Source organism: Toxoplasma gondii, chromosome VI (genome assembly GCF_000006565.2).
Source record: "Toxoplasma gondii ME49 chromosome VI, whole genome shotgun sequence".
In the NCBI taxonomy this organism is placed as follows: domain Eukaryota; phylum Apicomplexa; class Conoidasida; order Eucoccidiorida; family Sarcocystidae; genus Toxoplasma; species Toxoplasma gondii.
Window position 1 is genome coordinate 2110566 of NC_031473.1, and position 17639 is coordinate 2128204.

General features: G+C 55.9%; 1 protein-coding gene across 1 annotated transcript in view; it reads left to right on the forward strand.

Annotated features, from left to right (window-relative positions):
* TGME49_242625 (ATPase family associated with various cellular activities (AAA) subfamily protein) overlaps window positions 1–17639 on the forward strand; it is a gene marked incomplete at both ends in the record, with an annotated part of 34555 nt that overhangs the window by 13699 nt on the left and 3217 nt on the right. The window contains 7 exons of the mRNA XM_018780649.1: window positions 110–7586; window positions 8015–11251; window positions 11685–14190; window positions 14385–14777; window positions 15040–15610; window positions 16704–16821; window positions 17098–17532. Coding sequence (XP_018637486.1) covers window positions 110–7586; window positions 8015–11251; window positions 11685–14190; window positions 14385–14777; window positions 15040–15610; window positions 16704–16821; window positions 17098–17532 — 14737 coding nt within the window. The remainder of the gene's footprint in view (window positions 1–109; window positions 7587–8014; window positions 11252–11684; window positions 14191–14384; window positions 14778–15039; window positions 15611–16703; window positions 16822–17097; window positions 17533–17639) is intronic.

Here is a 17639-nt window from a genome sequence, read left to right on the forward strand (position 1 = left end):
CCCAAGTTCATTTGGTGGGACGCCAGCCGTAGCGGCGCTTGCGAATGGACTTGTTGCTATTGCTTACACCTTGCCTGATACTGCTAATGTGGTATGTCGTTATTCTCAGGAAAGTCGAGTGTTGTTCGATGGCTGGCGAGCGCGCTTCGTGAGCCCTTATGCGAGATGCGGCTTTCTCCAACGATGGACTCGTCGGATCTCTTCGGCTCGTTCCAAAATGCGGACGACTTCCGAGAGTTGCTGGAAATCGCTGCGCAAGTTGATTCTCTTGCCCTGAGCTATATTCAGAGGTGTGTCACTTTGCCAGAGCAAGCGTTAGGGGCTGCTGATTTCGAGCAGAGCCTGAGCACGCTGCAGACAGGTCGTGCTAGACTGCAATTCATCAGGGGTTCCAGCGGGGCGACTGGACCTGACAACGCCGCTGGTGATGACGGCGGAAACGCGCAGCACCAAGCAGGGAACGGATTCGCGTCTCTGAGGGAGGCGTGCAGAAGCGTATTGCGAATTATGGTGAAAGTGTCAGGCCTCGCTCCGAGAGGCCTTGTCTCAGACGGCCGTCAGCTCTCCCTAGATCGCGGTAACTGTATGGGAGAAAGTCTTCGATTCTTGGGAGTGGAGGCGAAGCGTCTCAATCGACGGCTCGTCAAGCTGGCGACATCAGAGTCAAAGCATTGTAGTGGGGGTGCGGAAGGAGCTTCACAACGGTTCAAGTGGCAGGACAGCCCATTGGTGATGGCTGTTGAGCGTGGGAGTTGGCTGCTTCTCCGCGACGCACACCTCTGTCCACCGGCGGTCTTAGACCGACTGAACGCCGTGCTAGAAGAGAATGGCGAGCTGCTTCTCACTGAATCAGGAAGACCTCGTCGGCTGCGCCCGCACCCTCGATTTCGAATTTTCTTGACAGCCGACACCGAACGAGCAAAAGCTCTTTCAAACGCACTCAGGAACCGTTGCCTGGAAGTCTTCGTTCAATCAGCAGCAGGAGCCACCACGTACCAAAAGTCAGTTACGGACGTACAGGAGGACAAGGATGTCGAGACTACAGCATATACTGGCACCAATGACGCTGTCGAGTGCCTGACTGACTCCGTTGGCCACGATCGCACTCAGGGGGGCCCACATGTTGCCACGCTCAAACACTCACCGTCAATACCCACGCAGCTTGGCAACGGCGTGACAGTGGCTTTCCAGAGGTTCGTGAGTGCCCTTCTTCGGTTCGATGGAGGAGACAGAGCCCCGCGTACCCTCGAGTTTCTCACGGAAGTCAACGAACACACCCCAACCAAAGGTCTTCGCTCTACCGTACTGACGAGCTGCGCTGCAGCCTGGGTTCAACCTTTGCTGGACGAAAGTATGACATCCCCATCCACCAGGTTCGCGACCGGCCCGAATTTCAAGCCGGGTCAACAGGGGTCCGTGATTGTCACTTTAAAACTTCTAGGAGCGTTTTTGGACTGGAAGAGAATGCAGCACCGGGACGACAGCATGCCGGTCGAGCTCTGCGATGTGGCCGGACACATGGACGCTATCAGAATCGCTGTTGCGGAGTTCGTTGGATGCGACAACGAGACGTATGCACTCGCGGCTGCTATGGGGGGGACTCACGCTAGACTCGTTGGTCTCATGGAGAAACTCGCAGGCAGTGAGTTTCAGAGGTTCATGAAGCTGGCACGGCGGATATTCCTTTCCAGATCGTCACGCACCAGCGACGGGTGCACGGGCGAGGGCGACTCTTTAGAAGCAGGAGAGACTGGAAACGTGGCGGAGGACGAATGCCAAGCCACGGGTTCTGCATCAAGGGAGGATCAATCCGTTCAGAGGGTTCTGCAGCATCTGCGGGAAGGTTTTGCTGAACCACTACTTGCTGAAGGGCTACGAGGCCTGGCCGACATGGCGCACCATTCAAGTTTTGGGAGGAAGGCGCGAACACGGGTGACGTGGGGTTGTCTTCAGGGCTGGTGTCGAACGTACCTGTCGACTTGCCGATTGGCAGAAGCGGACCAAGAGGATCCCTGCAGCACTTCCACACTCGTTGCTGACGATGGCTGCGACGGTCACGGGACTTCCAACCGCTTCGTGAACTGTGTCCATTTTAGTCAACTGTTCACTTCGCTCTTGTGGAGGTATGCGGATGCCTTTGGCGGCAGTCCGTTGTGGAGTCTAATTCTTTTGTTCCTTCTTCAAGCATCTCTCGAGTCGCAGGCGTCCAGTTTTAGTCATCGGGGTGACGTGCCCGGCAATGAAGGACACGGCCAGAACACCGCTGTTTCTCAAAGCCGGGCCGCGCAGCAGCGATCTCGTGCGGCCTTCCAAGCTGATAGTCTCACTGGCATCATGCTTCCGGGTTCTTCACAGGACCTTCTCCAACCGGCCCTCCAGTTCCTCTGCACAACCTCCTCAGCCGCAGCGACTCTTGGTTACATGCCAACTGGACCCGCGGCACAGATTCGCACTGAGCTAGCACTGCTTTTGTCGATCCTTCAATCTCGACATGACTTCCAGACACACGCCGCGACCCTAGGCGACCTCGCCATCGCTCTGCAGATGGTTGTCTCTCACACCGCTTCGGCAGAGGAACTGCTCCAGCGTATTGCATTTTTGTCAGGAGTCTGCGGCGCGCCCAATGCGCCGCACGCGTGGACAAAGCCGGTACATGGTGAAAGGCAGACCGGTACTGCTGCATGCGGAGACGGGCCTATGTCTCCTCAGACCCAAAGCTCGCGAGCCCGTGGAAAGCGGGAGCGCAGGGGCTGTGAATCTGAGGCGCCACAGGACGAGACAATCGCGGGAGCGGCTCTGTGCTCTTTATCACCTCGCGTCGATCCATTATCGCACGAGTACCTGCTCGCATCTGTCGCCGCTCTGTCGGAAAATGCCGAAACTGCAGGGAGTGCCTTCGTTGCATTGTCTGCACTTCGTCATCGTCTTCAAGGGGATGAGATTGCAGCCGGGCAGAGGATAGTCAGTGGCCTTCCCCCAGTACTGGATGCCTACAAAACACTCGCGAGCTGGAATCTGTCGAACACCAGGGGAGCTCAAAGTGTCGAGTCTTGTCAAGAAACGCCTCGAACAATCCCCAAAGCTTACGGCGGGCAACCGGCTGGCAAATGCACCGAAATTGATCGAGGAATGGGATGGACACCGCCAATCGCTGGCGGCGGCGACGATGAGATTGCTACATCTCTAGAGGAAATGCATCTGCTTCGCAGCCTGTTGCATGCTTTCGAAGCGGCTCTCCGCTCAGTGCTGTTGCCTGCTCGACTAGTCGCCTCTCGGCAACTTGTCAAAGCTAAGACGCGAGCGGATCTCGATGCGTGGGCAGCAAAATTCCTCTCTCCCAGGATTCATGTTTCTTCCGGCATGTCCGACAGAACAGGTGTCCATGGGCGTATTTCCGCAGTAGGAATTGGCACAGACACTGACACATCCCTGAGAAACCAGACACAGGTGGCAGAGCCCCCTGAACCATATGTTGGGGGTGTCGCCAACGGCACCTGCGCTTCAGGAGCTCGACGAGGATCAGCCTTTTGCGTGCTGCTTTTGTCTCACATGCAAGCGACCGGAATACCCTTTCACTGGGAGACGAAACGATATTCTCATCACGACGACGCGGAGAGGTTCTCTGGATATACAGATGCTGTTTTCTCTCTGGTGACTCCAACGCTTCTCCTGTCGCTACACGATGCACTTCTGCGAGCGTTTGACAACCTCGTTTCAGAAATCCGCCAGCAGGTCTCACTAAATCATCGTCAGGGTTCTGCAGTCTCACCTGATTCTCGACAGCATGATGGGAGCGGCCCGCAGATCCGAGAAGCGATCCAGAAGCACAATGTAGACCTAGCCGTTCTGACGGAGGCTTTTGTGTGCCTCAACCACCTCCACGAGTTCCTCCTCAAAGCCTACCCGTTCAGCGACCCCGTAGGGACTTGCCCCAGTGCCAGCGGCATCGAATCTGACCTCGACGCAGCCGTCGACTTACGCGGCCCTCAGACGTCATGGAGACCTTCGCTCGTGGAGCAAAACAGCTTCGCTATTCAGGAGGGGATGTTGCTCCGTGACAAAAGGGAGACTGTCGCCAGGAGGACGATGGACGCAAGGTTGGCCAACGAAGCGCTGGCAGCTGCTAAGCCCACTGTCACTCTTCTGCTGCGCAGCCTGATCCCGTCAGTTCTTTGCGTGGTGAATGCATGCCCACATGCCTTTTCTGACTCTGCCCTGAGACAGTCAATTTTAACCCTGGGCGAACTGGTGAGGGTCGATTGTTGGACTGGCGGTTGTTCAGGAAGACAGATATCGCTGGCCGGGTCCCCACAGAAAACTGAAGGCGAGTTGAGCACTCGTCATAACCCGCGAAGGAGTTCCGTTGCGGACAGCGAATTACCTTCTTCACGCAGGAAGCCCACATACTTCACCAGTGGTGGGGTGTCCGATCTCACAGCATCGATTTTCCTGACGCATCGCATGCAGCCGTCGGTGCGTTCCCTTGCCTCCTGGCTCCTTCGCGCTCTACAACAGGCTGCCGTGATTTTGTCGTCAGTCCCCGCCGCGATTCCCGGTTCGGTTCCACTGCCTTCATTCAGCAGCGGGCAGCCACACAGCATTGACTTCGCAATGCAGACTGCCGAGGCTTTCGCGCATTCCGCACCTACCTTGCCGTCATTGCTTTCCTTTCTTCGTCGCGTGAGCAGGCCAGCGATAGGCGGGGATGCCCGCGGAGGCAAGGATGTCCCGGAAAACGGTCGCGGGGAGGCCTCTCGAACTGCTTGCACTTCCGCACACGACCTTTTCTCTACTCCGACGCCGCGTTTCCTCAAGTACGCAGTATCCTTTGGTGCCCTCCTGAGAGCGGCTGGCACCTGCTACGAACAGGGGCAGGTAATCCGTGCAAGAAACATTGAACGGCAGCTCCTCTGGTATTTGCTGCTGGCGCAATCTCGGGACCAGGACGGAGTCAGTGGACACAGTCAGGTGCTTGAGTCGACCGTAGATAGCCAGATCCTGGTAACAACGGGCGTGAATACCTCCCGGTGGTCTGAAGGCGGTTGCTCTGCTGTCACGCGAATCACACGACTTCACACGAGGCTCGCTGTTCTACAGCATGCGTTCCTTGTTTGGCGGGCGGGAGCACTAGCTTTGGCAGGTGAATGTGGGAAAGCGTTTGGTGACGGCGAGAAAGCGGCTGCCGAAGAGCAGAATGCAAATGCATCATCAGGGGCACGCACAGCTTCGGTCATATGCCTCACAGAGGAGCTTGTTGAGCATCTCCAACTTGTTGCGCCCTTGTTCTTCACCTCCACGGGCTGCGGGGCGTCGGTAACAACATCACGAGGAACTGACGCGCCGCAGGGCACCACTGAGGCGGGCAACGACGGAGAACGACAGAACATGGACTTCAGAAAATGTTTTCCGCCTGCCTTAGTGGAAGCGTCGTCGGCGTTTGTTGCCTTCTGCTGGGAAGGCGAATCGAAAGCCCCGTCCCAGAAGAGGCAGGTGCGCGGTGAGTCAAGAGCGGAGAGTTCCTTTACAGGCTCCGGACACAAACAGATGCCCCAAGGAACAATGTGCCTCGCGGACCAGACAGGACTGGGTCTGGAAGCGATTTCATGCACACTGTCTGCGTTGTTCGATATCGCGGCATTCGCCGCTGAGGCCTCGTGCATGCGCGGGGATCAATCACACATGATGGTTGATGGCGTCAGTGGATCGAAATCTTGTAGCGAGGCAGATGGAGACGAAACACACCGACAGTCTGCCAAGTTGCTGCAGGTGGGCCTCTTGCCTGCTCGGGCTCTGGTAACGGTTGCGGATTTTGCCGGTCGGATTTCCAACTTCCTCGAGGATACCCACAGTCGCGGCACTTCCATCAGTGGGGGCCCGACACTCGGACCTGAAATAAAGTTTCCGGGAGACGAGGTCCGTGGTACGACTGGAGTGTCTTTTCCCGGGGCAGATACCGGGCATCTTCACCTCGCCCATCTTGAGGTGGCGACCTCCGTGCCCGCCATGTTAGACAGCGCGGCTTGGACAGGACACACCTTTGAAATGTGCGCCGAGATGCTGGAACACGCCACTATTGCAGGCGCCCGGCACTTGGTAGCCGCGGCGCTTCGGCTCCGACGTCAGCTTCACTGGTTTGTGACGCAGAGAAACAAACAAGCGATTTCCGGGAGAAAACGGGGCCTTCGTTGCCTGGATGTGAATGCCCAAGAGAATGACGGGAACTTACCTGCACCGCGCAACGCCAGCTCCCAGGCGCTGGCGATTATCGAGCCACAAGGTACGGAGCCGCTGACTTATGTAACGAAGGAGAAGGCGAGATGGCTCACCCTTCTTGGATTCTTCACGGCGCTGGCGTCATCAACGTCGGCGAACAACGAGGAACAAGACTCTGAGGATGCCGAGCAGAGTCTTGGCAGTTCAAGGTCGAGTGAGAGTATGGAGGAGAGTATTGAAAAGCCTGAGCACGGGCGCTGCTCGGCTGCAGCGTTGTGCAACAGGACGACAGAATTGATCATGCGGAAGGTTGACACATTCAAGCTGGGCTCTGTGGAACTGACGGACGCTGCTCGTCGGCATCAAAATCAAAGCATGCTGGACGTACTTGACACATCAAAGCAGCTCAGATTGCTGGCAGTTGGGCCAAGGGCTTGCTCCGGTGCGGGTCATTCGGGAAATCCGGCTTCGACATCCGTGAGCACTTCGACGGACGTACCACGATGCGGGAAGCGGACGGAGGCAGTGTTGCCAGAGGAGCTGCTAGCAAAGAATGCCAGATGCTATGCTGGTGCGACTGCTAATCTGCTTGCTGCGCTGGTCGCCCCTTGTGATACAGAGAGCGAACAAGGGCTGCCCACAGATGGTTATGAGGGCCGATATTGGCGGGGAGTTCTGGGAGTGTCATTGGGCTTGTGGGGAGCGCACGCTGCGGTAGCGGGATCAGCCAAGGCACTGAGGGAGCGTTGTTCGATGCAGAAGCTGGCGGACGAGGTCAACAGAGACATTCTGCAAGTAGGCGCTACTATGGAAGCTTGGCGGCTCATGGGAATGTTTGTTGCTGGAGAGACTGTACCTCTGGAAGAAAAATCAGCTCCGAGCACATCGCCAAGCGACGTATGCGGCGGGGACGCCTCGCCCCACGCTGCTGCGACGACCGCCTTGCGTCAGGAACGGCGCCGGATGCAGCATTTTATTGCCGAATTGCATCAGAGGATAAACAGCGCTGACTTAACGGAAGAAATCTTTGAGGCTCCACACGACATTTTGAGGTTGATAGTGCAGAGTTGTTACCATGAGGTGGAAAGTTCGTCCCGCCTGACTGCCCAGACTAACCGTGTGCGGGACGCCGCCGGAGAGGACGGCGTTTACACTGGAGATAAGGATTCACGAGTCACACCGATGGAAGTTGACCACGTTGTCGGATTGTGTGAGCGAAGTGAACAAGACAAATGCGGAAGCCATGCTGGCCAGAATGAAGAAAAAAACGTCATCTCAGCGTTCCGAGCAGCCGCAGCTGTACATGATCAGGATACTGAAGCGATGCAGAAGAAGGCAGAAACCTTTCTCCTTACTGCCTTGTCACCAGACACGTAAGCGCCGAACCTCAGGTGTGCTCCAGTACCCACTGTCACCTGACATTGTCGTCTGCTGGGAGTGGACGTGATTCTAAAACTTCGTACTTGGAAGACGTTCATATAGAGGAAGACAACCGACAGAAACGAGTCACTTGCTTTCTCTGTTGCTTTGCCTCTCTTGTTTTTTGCGGCAACTTGACGTGCACATATTGAAAGGCCCAGGCCCTGTGCGTCGGGAGAGCATCGTCAAACACGTCCTCGAGTACCGCCTGGAATGTCACTCAAATGACTCGGAAAGACGAAGCTGTGGTTCAAAGAGATTGCCGGTAGACGCCGAGAGGGATCGCTCTTTGACTCCAGGCACCACGAGTCGTTCGCTGCTGACTGAACTGGCTTCACACACATACTGTGGGGATTGTTTACGGTCGTGTGACTGTTTTCAGGCTCGCGACGATGCCTTTCAATTTCCTAGAACCCTTTTTGGTTCCGGATGGGCCTAGCGGATCGACCCTGTCCGCGTCGAGCACACGCTCCCCAATGCAGCTTCCCTCGGTTGACGGTCTTCGTTCTTTCATGTCTGCCGTTGGGGGGCTCAGTTCAACTTGCCTGTCTTTCATCGCGTCTCTACGGTCCAAGCATCCGGTTCAGCACCTCACTGCTCGACTTGCGTTTTCCCTCTTCTTCTTCCTTCACGGTCTTCAGGAGGTTGCCTTAACGACTGTTTTGCTGCGTGTCACGGGATCGTCTCCTCTTAAGCGATTGACGCCTTGTCCTGTCTCCACCGCACACACTGAAGGGACCCCTTGTGACCGTGACGAGGATGAGGCTGGCGAGAAGCGAACTGTTTCTAAGCTGACTGCGGGGAATACGTCTAGGGAACAATGGAGCGGCGCTGTGACTCCGTCGGCGCTCGGCGTTAAGCCTGTGGCGATGACGCATCGATGCTGCGCAACGATTGACTTTAGCGAACCATCCTTACAGGTGGCAAATGTCCGTTCCGACACACCGTTTCCAATTCTGGTTCAGTGCGGATCAGATGCGATTTATGGTCCTAGCGTCCATGATGTTGTTTCTGGTGTAACCACCGCTTCTAATTCTGATGGCCTCAATGGCGGGCTACAGGGGACGCAGGAGTCTTCAGGTGTTCGTGTGCTGCAGCAGGCATTGTGGCTGGTGCACCAAGAGAGAGCAGCCGCATATAATGGAGCCTTGGATCAGTCTATCGGCGAACTGGTGTGTGCTGACCTGGGAAGTAGAGACAGAGCTGTGCGCAATCGGCACATCTCCGGCGTATCCCGTGTGTATACCTACGTGGGCACACGACATCGAGACGGCTCTACAGCAGCGCAGCGGCGCTGTCTCCTGAAGGCGCTAAGACAGATTGCAGATCACCAGATATCTCTGCGGCATCGGGCACAAGAGGGAAACCCAGGCACAACGAGGGCAGAGGTGCTCTCTAAATTAGCTGACCTTGTCGAGGACCGATCCGCGGTGCCCGGCGGGACTCCCGCGACCATTGCTGGAAGGCGGGCACTGCTAAAAGCTGCGCGACAACGTGCGATTCTAGAGGAAGTCGAAGAGCTTTTCCCGTCAGGGGAGCATGACGAACTCACAGACGCACTAAATGAGGGCTCTAGCGAAGAAGTGAAGGAGGCAGAGAGCGAAGGCGGGACGCAGTACATGCAATGGTGCGACACGAGAGAGGCTCTGGAGACGAGCGATGAAGATCAGGGAGCTGAGCAGGAGGACAACAGCAAGCGTTTTGACGCTAGAGCCGCTGAGCTATGGCAGCACCTGATGGAAGTCGAGGGAGAGCGGATTAGCCTTGTGGCCGAGGAGGGCTCGGGCCGCTCAGGATTAGGCGGTGGACACGACACACTCAAGGGAAGTGACGGTGCAAATCACGACCAAAGACTGCATTCAGGGCGGACAGCAATGATCGGAGCTCTGTGTTTCTCGATGCTTAGTCAACGTCCGACCACGTGTGCACCGAACACACCTTCCCCAGTTCTTTTTACGCTAAATTCACAAACCGGGGAACCCTTGCAAGGTGTCCACATTCCTGCGGAACTGGACGTGGAATCTGGGCCGTCCCTGCTCGCCCTCATTCTCCAGGTCGCCTCGCTGCTTCTACCATCTTCTCCGTGTGAGCTCGAGCGCGAAGAACGGAAACTGCAGGAACTTCTTCATGACGACCTTTTGGAGGAACATGGTGAGTTTGACAAGGACCTCGCCGCGGAGGAACAAAAAATGCAAGAGAACAAGGATTCGGCGCAGCAGGCAGCGGCTCCCAAAGGGGATGCAGAAGGCGACAGCAGTCAAGGATCTGAGGCAACCCTCACCCCGGAAGCTGCCGAGAGACAGCTGGCGCTGGAGCGGCGCCAACGGGAACGCGAACGGGCGCGAAAAGTGCGTTTTTCACAGCTTATTTCGGGTGGCTGTTCATGGGGCGCGAAGAAAGGCCTTCTAGGCGAAGCGTCGGCGGCATGCTCATTCTACGCGTCTGGGAATCCCAGTCTCCTTCGTGCTCTGTGGCCAGCTATAGAGAGGCTGGACTCTATTGCGCGGGTTTTCCTCCATGCCGTCGAAGAACACCCTGCTCTTGAATCTGTCCTGGCACTGGTTGAAAAGATCGCGAACCTCTCACTTCTGCGAACGCCTCCTGCTGTAGCTGTAAGCATGCTCGAGGGCCTCCTGGATCGAGCGGAGACCTGGAGACAGTCAATTGATCCTTACCACATAGCCATGCTGATTGAGCAAAAATGTGCGGATTGGAAGCTGCAAGGCATTCCGGAGACTGAAACAGAAGTGAGAGAGGGACCAGCAAAAGAGGCGAGGAGCGACGGATCACTCGATGCGTCTGCGGGTGCAAGAGATCAAAGTGACTCGCAGCAGGCCGCGGCGTCTGGGAGAGCCGAAGTTCCCTCGAAACTCTTGGTGTCGCGATTGCTGTTCCGAAGATGGGAGGCAGCTGTGGCAGCAGTACAGAGACAAGTGGTGCTGCTGCGTCGGCGCCAACTGCAGGAGTGGCGTTTTTTGCGCGAGTTCCGGGAACAGAAGGAAAGCCACGTGGCAATTCAGTGGATGCCGTTTTTATGGTGTGCGGAAACAACACCCGGTGCTTCAGGACCGACGCCAAGCGAGTCGGAAGCCAGGGACGACGCTCATGCGGAGGATCCACAGGGTGGATCCCCAGCAACCCTTGCAGCACAAATTCTTCAACAAAATGCGGGTGCAGGCGCACTCCTTGAACTTCTTCTCCAGTTTCTTCGTTCTTCATCGCTCGGCCAATGGGAGACTCGCGTGAAAATGCTCGAGGTTTGCGGGGCCATGCGCAGGGAACTGTGCTTACTACCAAACAGCGATCTCCGGAAACATCGCCCTGGACGAATGTCTGCATCTGAAGGAGAGCTAGGCAGCAATGACGTTCGATCGCATTCCCACGGCTACTCAGAGAGGAGTGAAGCTGGCAGAACCGTAACAGAATGTGAAACCGACAAGTCTAAGGAGATGACTTCCGGGGCGCTTCTGCAGCATCTTGCACGGTTCACTGTAGCGTCAGGGTGGACAGCTGCAGTGGAGGGGGAACTCCGACGAGCGCGAAAAGAAATGGATCGAAGAGTCCACGAACTAGTCAAGCTCACGCGCTGGGATATCAACAACCGCGTGGCTATGAAGGAGTAAGCATGTGAAGATGTAATAGTTCAGCACGTTGTGAACCAAGAGGGGATGTTTATTTGGCAAGATGCTTACTGTGCTTTACTTCGATCATTCCCAGTTTCGCGGGCGATCTCGGCCTAGTGGATGATGACAGAAGCTTGTGAACTGCAAGCATCGTATATACCGGTGCCCTATGCCCAGTCTCTCTCTTTTGATTAGAAGGCTCTTTTTCTGGAACCTAAAACAGACATGGGTTTGCAGTTTCCAGCATATTTCTGTCTCAATGACTGCGCGTAGATAGACGGATTTCGTTCCAAGTCCACATAGGATTGCATGCTCGATCGTGAGAGAAAACCGTAGCCGACTACAAGGCAAGGGCTGATTAGGCTGGCGTCGTATGTGACAAGTGGTTCGACCACGTAGAGAGGCGTTGTCGTGTCGTTTCTTTGGCAGGTCGATTCACCGGACGCACTACGAACTTCGAAAGGCGATCAAAAAGTTTGAGGAAACGATTGTTCTGGCGGCGGGTCCAACAGTGTTGGCGACGCCTGCCGCTGCAAACGTTCTCAACCGAATTGTGACGGCGGTTTTGAATCAACCGCTGCAGACTGTACTCACTCCTCGAAGCTACACCGATGAGGTGGAGTCGCCTGCAGAACTTTCTTCTCGTCTCGGGGCTGCACTCGCGGACGTGGTTCGCGCCGCGCCGCTGTTCTCTGACACATTCCAGACCGATGCGTTCACACAGAGCGGTCCCGATCCGGCCGTTCCCACGTCACAATCTTTCAAGTGCCCATCGCTTTCATTGGACCCTTTCATCGGTCATCTGTTCGGCGGCGCGATGCCGCTAGATACGACGATGACGGATCTCGCGGGCGAGTTTTCAGCTATGTCATCCGACTTTTCTCGAGCTCGAGACAGCGTTAAAGCTGCTGATGCAGGTGCAGATCCATCCATGAATCAGAGTGAAGAAGGAGCTGCACGCGCCGGGGAGCCATCCATTAGTCGACAGCAACTGCAGCGAATGTACTTGACGTTCAAACAGTCTCTACAGTCTACGTTGAAGGTGCCTGTGTTGAGAACGGCGGCAAGTTCGTCGCTTGTCGTACTCGCTCTCTCCGACGAGACAGGGCTTCCATCAGCGTTTCCACATCCGCTAACGAGCGGCTGCTTCCTAGAAGCTCTAGATCCGACCTCTCGTGCTGGCTCTCGTCTCACCTCATCCAAGCCGCCGAGTGATGCCAGTCCGCCTTCCTCACTCGGCGGAGGCAGTGCGCAGGAGCATCGAAACTTTTCTGTGACTTTGCTTCCTAGTCTCCTGGTCCCGATCTGGAAGTCGGCTTCCAGGCACTGGTATCCGCAGTTACAGCTCTTCTGGCAACTCCTGCAGTCGAGTCCTCACCGGGATGTGGTGCAGGACCGGTCGCTTCTCCTAGGTCTGTTGGCCTCACTGCTGCTTCAACAAACGCAACAGCGGCGCCGTTGCTGGACAGCCACAGCGGATCTGCAGCGGGCGATCGACTGCCTCGAGGTCAGCTGTACAGGCCCGTCAGTGGCCCTCACCGTAGAGGCCTTCGAACGCCTTCTCGAAGCAGTGGAACGCACCAGAGAGGCGCTAGAACAGTGCAGACTGATTCTTTTTTCTCCCGAGGAGGCGGGGCGCTACTGGGACTGTGCTCCGACTTCCAGAACAGGGGACAGCGAGAATCGAGGAGAGACAGGAGGCGGGGCGACGGAACAAGCGACTCAAGCGCATGCTCTGAGGAGGAAGAACAAAGGATCCATAGCCTCGAACGATCATCACGGACGACAACAGTGGGAAGCGGTGGATGAGAATGCCATCGCGACAGTTGATGGACCGACAGAGAGGGTAGAGTGGGAGGCGGAGCACCGCCGAATTCAGGAGGCGCATGCTCTTCTCCAGGATTGTGCGGACTCAGTAAGGCACACACAGCAACTCCTCTTGCAGTCACCTGAATGGAGGATAGCTCGATACATGGCTGGGAGAAGTACTGGCAATGACTCGCTTCGGTCCTGCTACGCAGCCTCTCTGGAGCCGTCTGAGAGCTTGCACGGAGCTGTGCGTGTCCGCGTGTCTGTGTTGCGAGAGTTGCGCCAACGTTGCGTTGCCACGGAGCAGCGCCTCCTTCATGACGCAGCCAACACCGCTCTCGCGGCTGAACTGCCATCTGTCGCTTTGAGCAGCCTGGTTGATTGTCTCAAACAACAACGAGCCTGGATTGAAGCTCCGCTCCTCGCGTACGACACCCACGCAGAGGCCTGCGTTCCCTACGAGCTCGATGCATGCAGTGCTCTGATGGAGCGCCTCGAGGGAGTTCTGGGAGCTGCGAATTCCAGAGACTGTGCCACTGTGGACACATCCCTGTTTGGAAGCGCGTCGGTGTCGGCCGGTGCCTCGGCGGACTCGTCGGAATCCGGTGATGCATCGTCCCAGACTCATCCTGTCCTTGAGCGTTTCCCCGTGCCTTCTTTAGAGGAAGCCTTTCCTTTCGAAGAACTCGCTTCCGCTCTACAGGCTTTCTCGCTCGATCTGCCCCCCGTATCGTCGCTCGGAGCCCTCTGCACAGCGTCGGGAGGCGGTGCAGACAAAGACCGCGTGGCAGCCATGAAAATGGCGCGCCAAGCTGTCTTGAGGGGAATCGCTGTCGTCCTGGTCGCCTTTGATTGCTTGGAGGGGACGAGCCGCATCGGCCTCGCTGCGGCGCAACAAATACAGCTTCTCATGGAGCACGGCTTAGGAAATGCTGAGGTCAAGGGCGAGGCAGAAAACGCGACAAATGGACAGGGGGACGAATGGGTTGCGGGCACAGGCCTCGGCAACGGCACAGGCGAGAAGGATGTGACCGATCAACTGGAAGACGAGTGGCAGTTCGACGGCGAGAGGGGCCAGGGTGACGAACAGCCTGACTCCAATGAGCAAGGCGACAAACAAGACAAGGCAAGTTCGCACATGACAACAAACGCGCTCGGTTCCTTTTGTTCTTCATCATGATTGCTGATGCCTCGCTTTTAGGACATGTTACGTGCTGATGGAAAGAGGGGTTGTTTCTGGAAGATGCGGCTCGTCTTTGTCACGCTATGTGCACGCAGCATGGACGATTCGCCTTTTGGGTTGCTCTGGTTTTTTCGCAGGATGACGCCATGGAAGTCTCTTTCGACTTTGACGGAGCGGCGACTGCGAAACCTCGCGAAGATGACAAACGCGATGGCAAGCAGAAGGGCGAAGAGGAGCAGGAAGATGCTGAAATGAAGGAAGGAAGCGTGGATTTAGATGAAGGAGGCCAGCTCGAGAACAAGCGGTGGGAAGGGAAAGGCAGTGACGAGGATGATAATGACGATGAGTCAACAAGCAACGAGCGCAAGAAGAAAAAGAGTGAACAAATTGAGGCAGAAGGCGGGGAAAATCAGGGAGAAACTGAACTTCAAGCGGCAGACGCGACACCAGATGGACTGCAAAAGAAAGGTCCCGAGAATAAGGAAGATGGCAAGAAAGACGATCCGCTGGACGAGGGAGCAGACGAGCAGGTGCGTTGACTCTTCCGTACTACGCGTTTGCTTGCGCGTCAAAGGGGGGACATATATTTTTTTTGTACGTTGAGAGTAGCTGAACCGTTCCTAACGCCATTCTCTCAGTTATGTTATGATGACATGTGCCTGAATGTAGAGTTTTAACGCAGCTGGACGGTGCATCCAGGGCTCTTTTGTTTGCCCAGCTTCGACAGTGTTTGGTTCAATCACGGACCCGGGCGTTATTCTCCACGTATGCATTGCTTGCTTGCTTCCTCAGGAGGCACCTTCGAGCGGCGCAGACCAAACAGAGGAAGGAGAAGAGGAGAAGCAAGATTTCAAGGTCAAGATCGAAAGCGGCAAGGATGACAAGGAGGATGAGGAGGCTAGTGACCAGGAGGGAGTTAACGAGGCCGAGCACCCTCAGAAATCCGAAGAGCAGGGTACAGGTGAAGAGAAGGTCATTGAGGAAGATGGTCTGGACGAGAAGGCAGACGACGCAGAGAGCGGCGACGACGACACATCGGAACAACAAACGGAAAAGAACCACCGCGGGGGAGAGGCCCAAGGCGACGCTGATCAGACGGAAGACCTAGATGTCGATGCGGACCTGATTTGCGACGAGGGAGAGGAGTCCGGTGGTGAAGGAGCCGAGCCTGAGGACTGCGAAGATGCTGACGATGCCGAGGGTGGAGAGTCTCAGGCGCAGACGAGCAAAAACGACCAAGAACAGCCGAGCCATGACGAGCCGGAGGCCGAATCAGGCGATGCAGGAAACGAAGAGACAGAAGAGCATGTATCAGATGCAGGAGAGGAAGAACGCGCGGATAAGCAAGATCCCCATCACCAGGGTAAGTGTGAAATTGACGGTTGGTACGGAAAACGCGTCTGTGGAAACGCGCCGCTCGCAGTTGAATCAGATGACGAGTCATTACGACACGATTGCTCGCAGAGTTCGTGTGACAGATACCTGTGAAAGAATCTCTCCGCTTGTGATCTAACGGGAGATCCAAATGCAAGTCCACGCTGTTATCACCATGCATGCGCCGTGAGTGAGAACGTGATTCAAGTCGCCTGCCGAGGAGGAACACAAGAGGCCGCTGAGTGTTTCTGTGTTCTCGGAAGAAGATATGTCTTCTCTGAGGAGATGGGAACATACTTATGACGGATGCTCGCACTCGAGAGGGAGGAAGGACAGCAGGACCTGTCTTTTCCTGTTGCTGAGGCCAGGAGCGACTGTGGCAGTAATCCGTTCTCCCGGATTCCGGTATCTCTGTGACAGCGGCAGGGGAGCGAAGTTGGCATGAACAGGGATGAGACTGCGATTCCGGCGTGAATTGTACGAGTGTTGAGTCGAGTTGCGTTCAGCAGCTAATATGGCGTGACATCGGCGTACAAACATTTATGCGTGGCACGCTTTGCTATTTTCAGTGATACATCCGTGTAAACGTGGCCGGTTGGAATTCAGATTTAGTACAGGTTTTGCGAATAGTGGAGCTTGTGGAAGATTGGGCGCCGTGGACATCATCTCCGGAAGCCTTTTTGCATGCAGCTAGTCCTATGCACAACGGGGACGTCTGCATGCTTTGGGATAGCTGAACGGCGCACCTTCTACTGCATCGGACATAAAAGGAAAGGGCCCACGAGTCTGCCCATATACCAATGTGAATATAGAAGTGAATATGCGTACCTAAGTAATATACATCTATTGTTTTTATTTTCCACCTCCGGGGTGAATAATATGCATCAGAGCGTTATGATTACGTTCATTCACGTTCCGGCATGTGTCTTTCAAAATGCTGAGGGGAAGAATGGTTATAGTGGAGCTGTGTCAGACGCGGAGTCGTTGCGCCCAGAATATTACAGATCTCTGGTTTTGAGCGGTTCTTGGAGTCTCCACATTTGATAAAGGTAAATGTGCACGGTACCATTTGCTTTATGCAGGTCACCTGGCACCTGAGGGTCTCCAGACTGATGAGGAGCCTGAAAGAGAAGCCGAGCAGTCAAAACCCACACCGCGACCGACGCAGGAGGCAGCATTCGGAGTCGAGGGGCAGGATAGGTGAGACGTTGCTCTGACAGTCACCTGCTGACAAGGCTTTTGATTTTCGAACTCACTCTGAGCTTACGAGCAGAAGCTGCTGTGTATGTGTGTGCAACTCGATATACCTGGTGCCTACTTGGGAGTCCACAGACACTGTCACTTTTGGTGCCGGGCTTTATTCGCTTCATGCCACGATGGTTCGAGACACGCGTCGAGACGTCAAAGAGAGAGGCTGTTGCACGGCTGATACGGCCGTCGTTTCTTGTCAACTGTGCTGTGATTTCTGCACCACAGCGCTGTGCACCAGTCTAAGGCTTCCGAGGTGCCGGCGTCCCAGTGCGCGGATGCAGCCTCGACTTCCGCTGCTGGAGCCGAGAAGGACACAGACACTTTGCAGACAGCGAGCACTTCCAAGAAGGCCGACACATCGCAGTCGCCGTCTCTCGAGCATCCGTCGTTGCCAGCAAATCCGTTAGAAGGCGGCAGCAAGGCAATCCATAGGTGGCTTGAGCGAGTGAGACTCGCCGAGCAACAAGACACCACAGGCGAGGATCCCGGCTTAGAAGAGGGTGATAACGAAGATGCCATGAAGGCGGGTCGTGAGGACGACGCGCAGGAACCAATACGAGCTGAGAAGGGTGCACTCTGTGAAAAGGATGACGAAGGCGACATGGAGGGCTTGGCCGAAAGTACCAACTTGCAGGAGAGCGTCTCGAAGCAAAGCCGCAGGTAGGGCCGCCGAGGAGAGCCTTTGGAATCGAGAGTCGCCTTCTGCATTTGAGTTCATTTGTCGGGCACCTAGTGGTGCTTTGCCTGCTGTGGTGCGGCGATGGCAT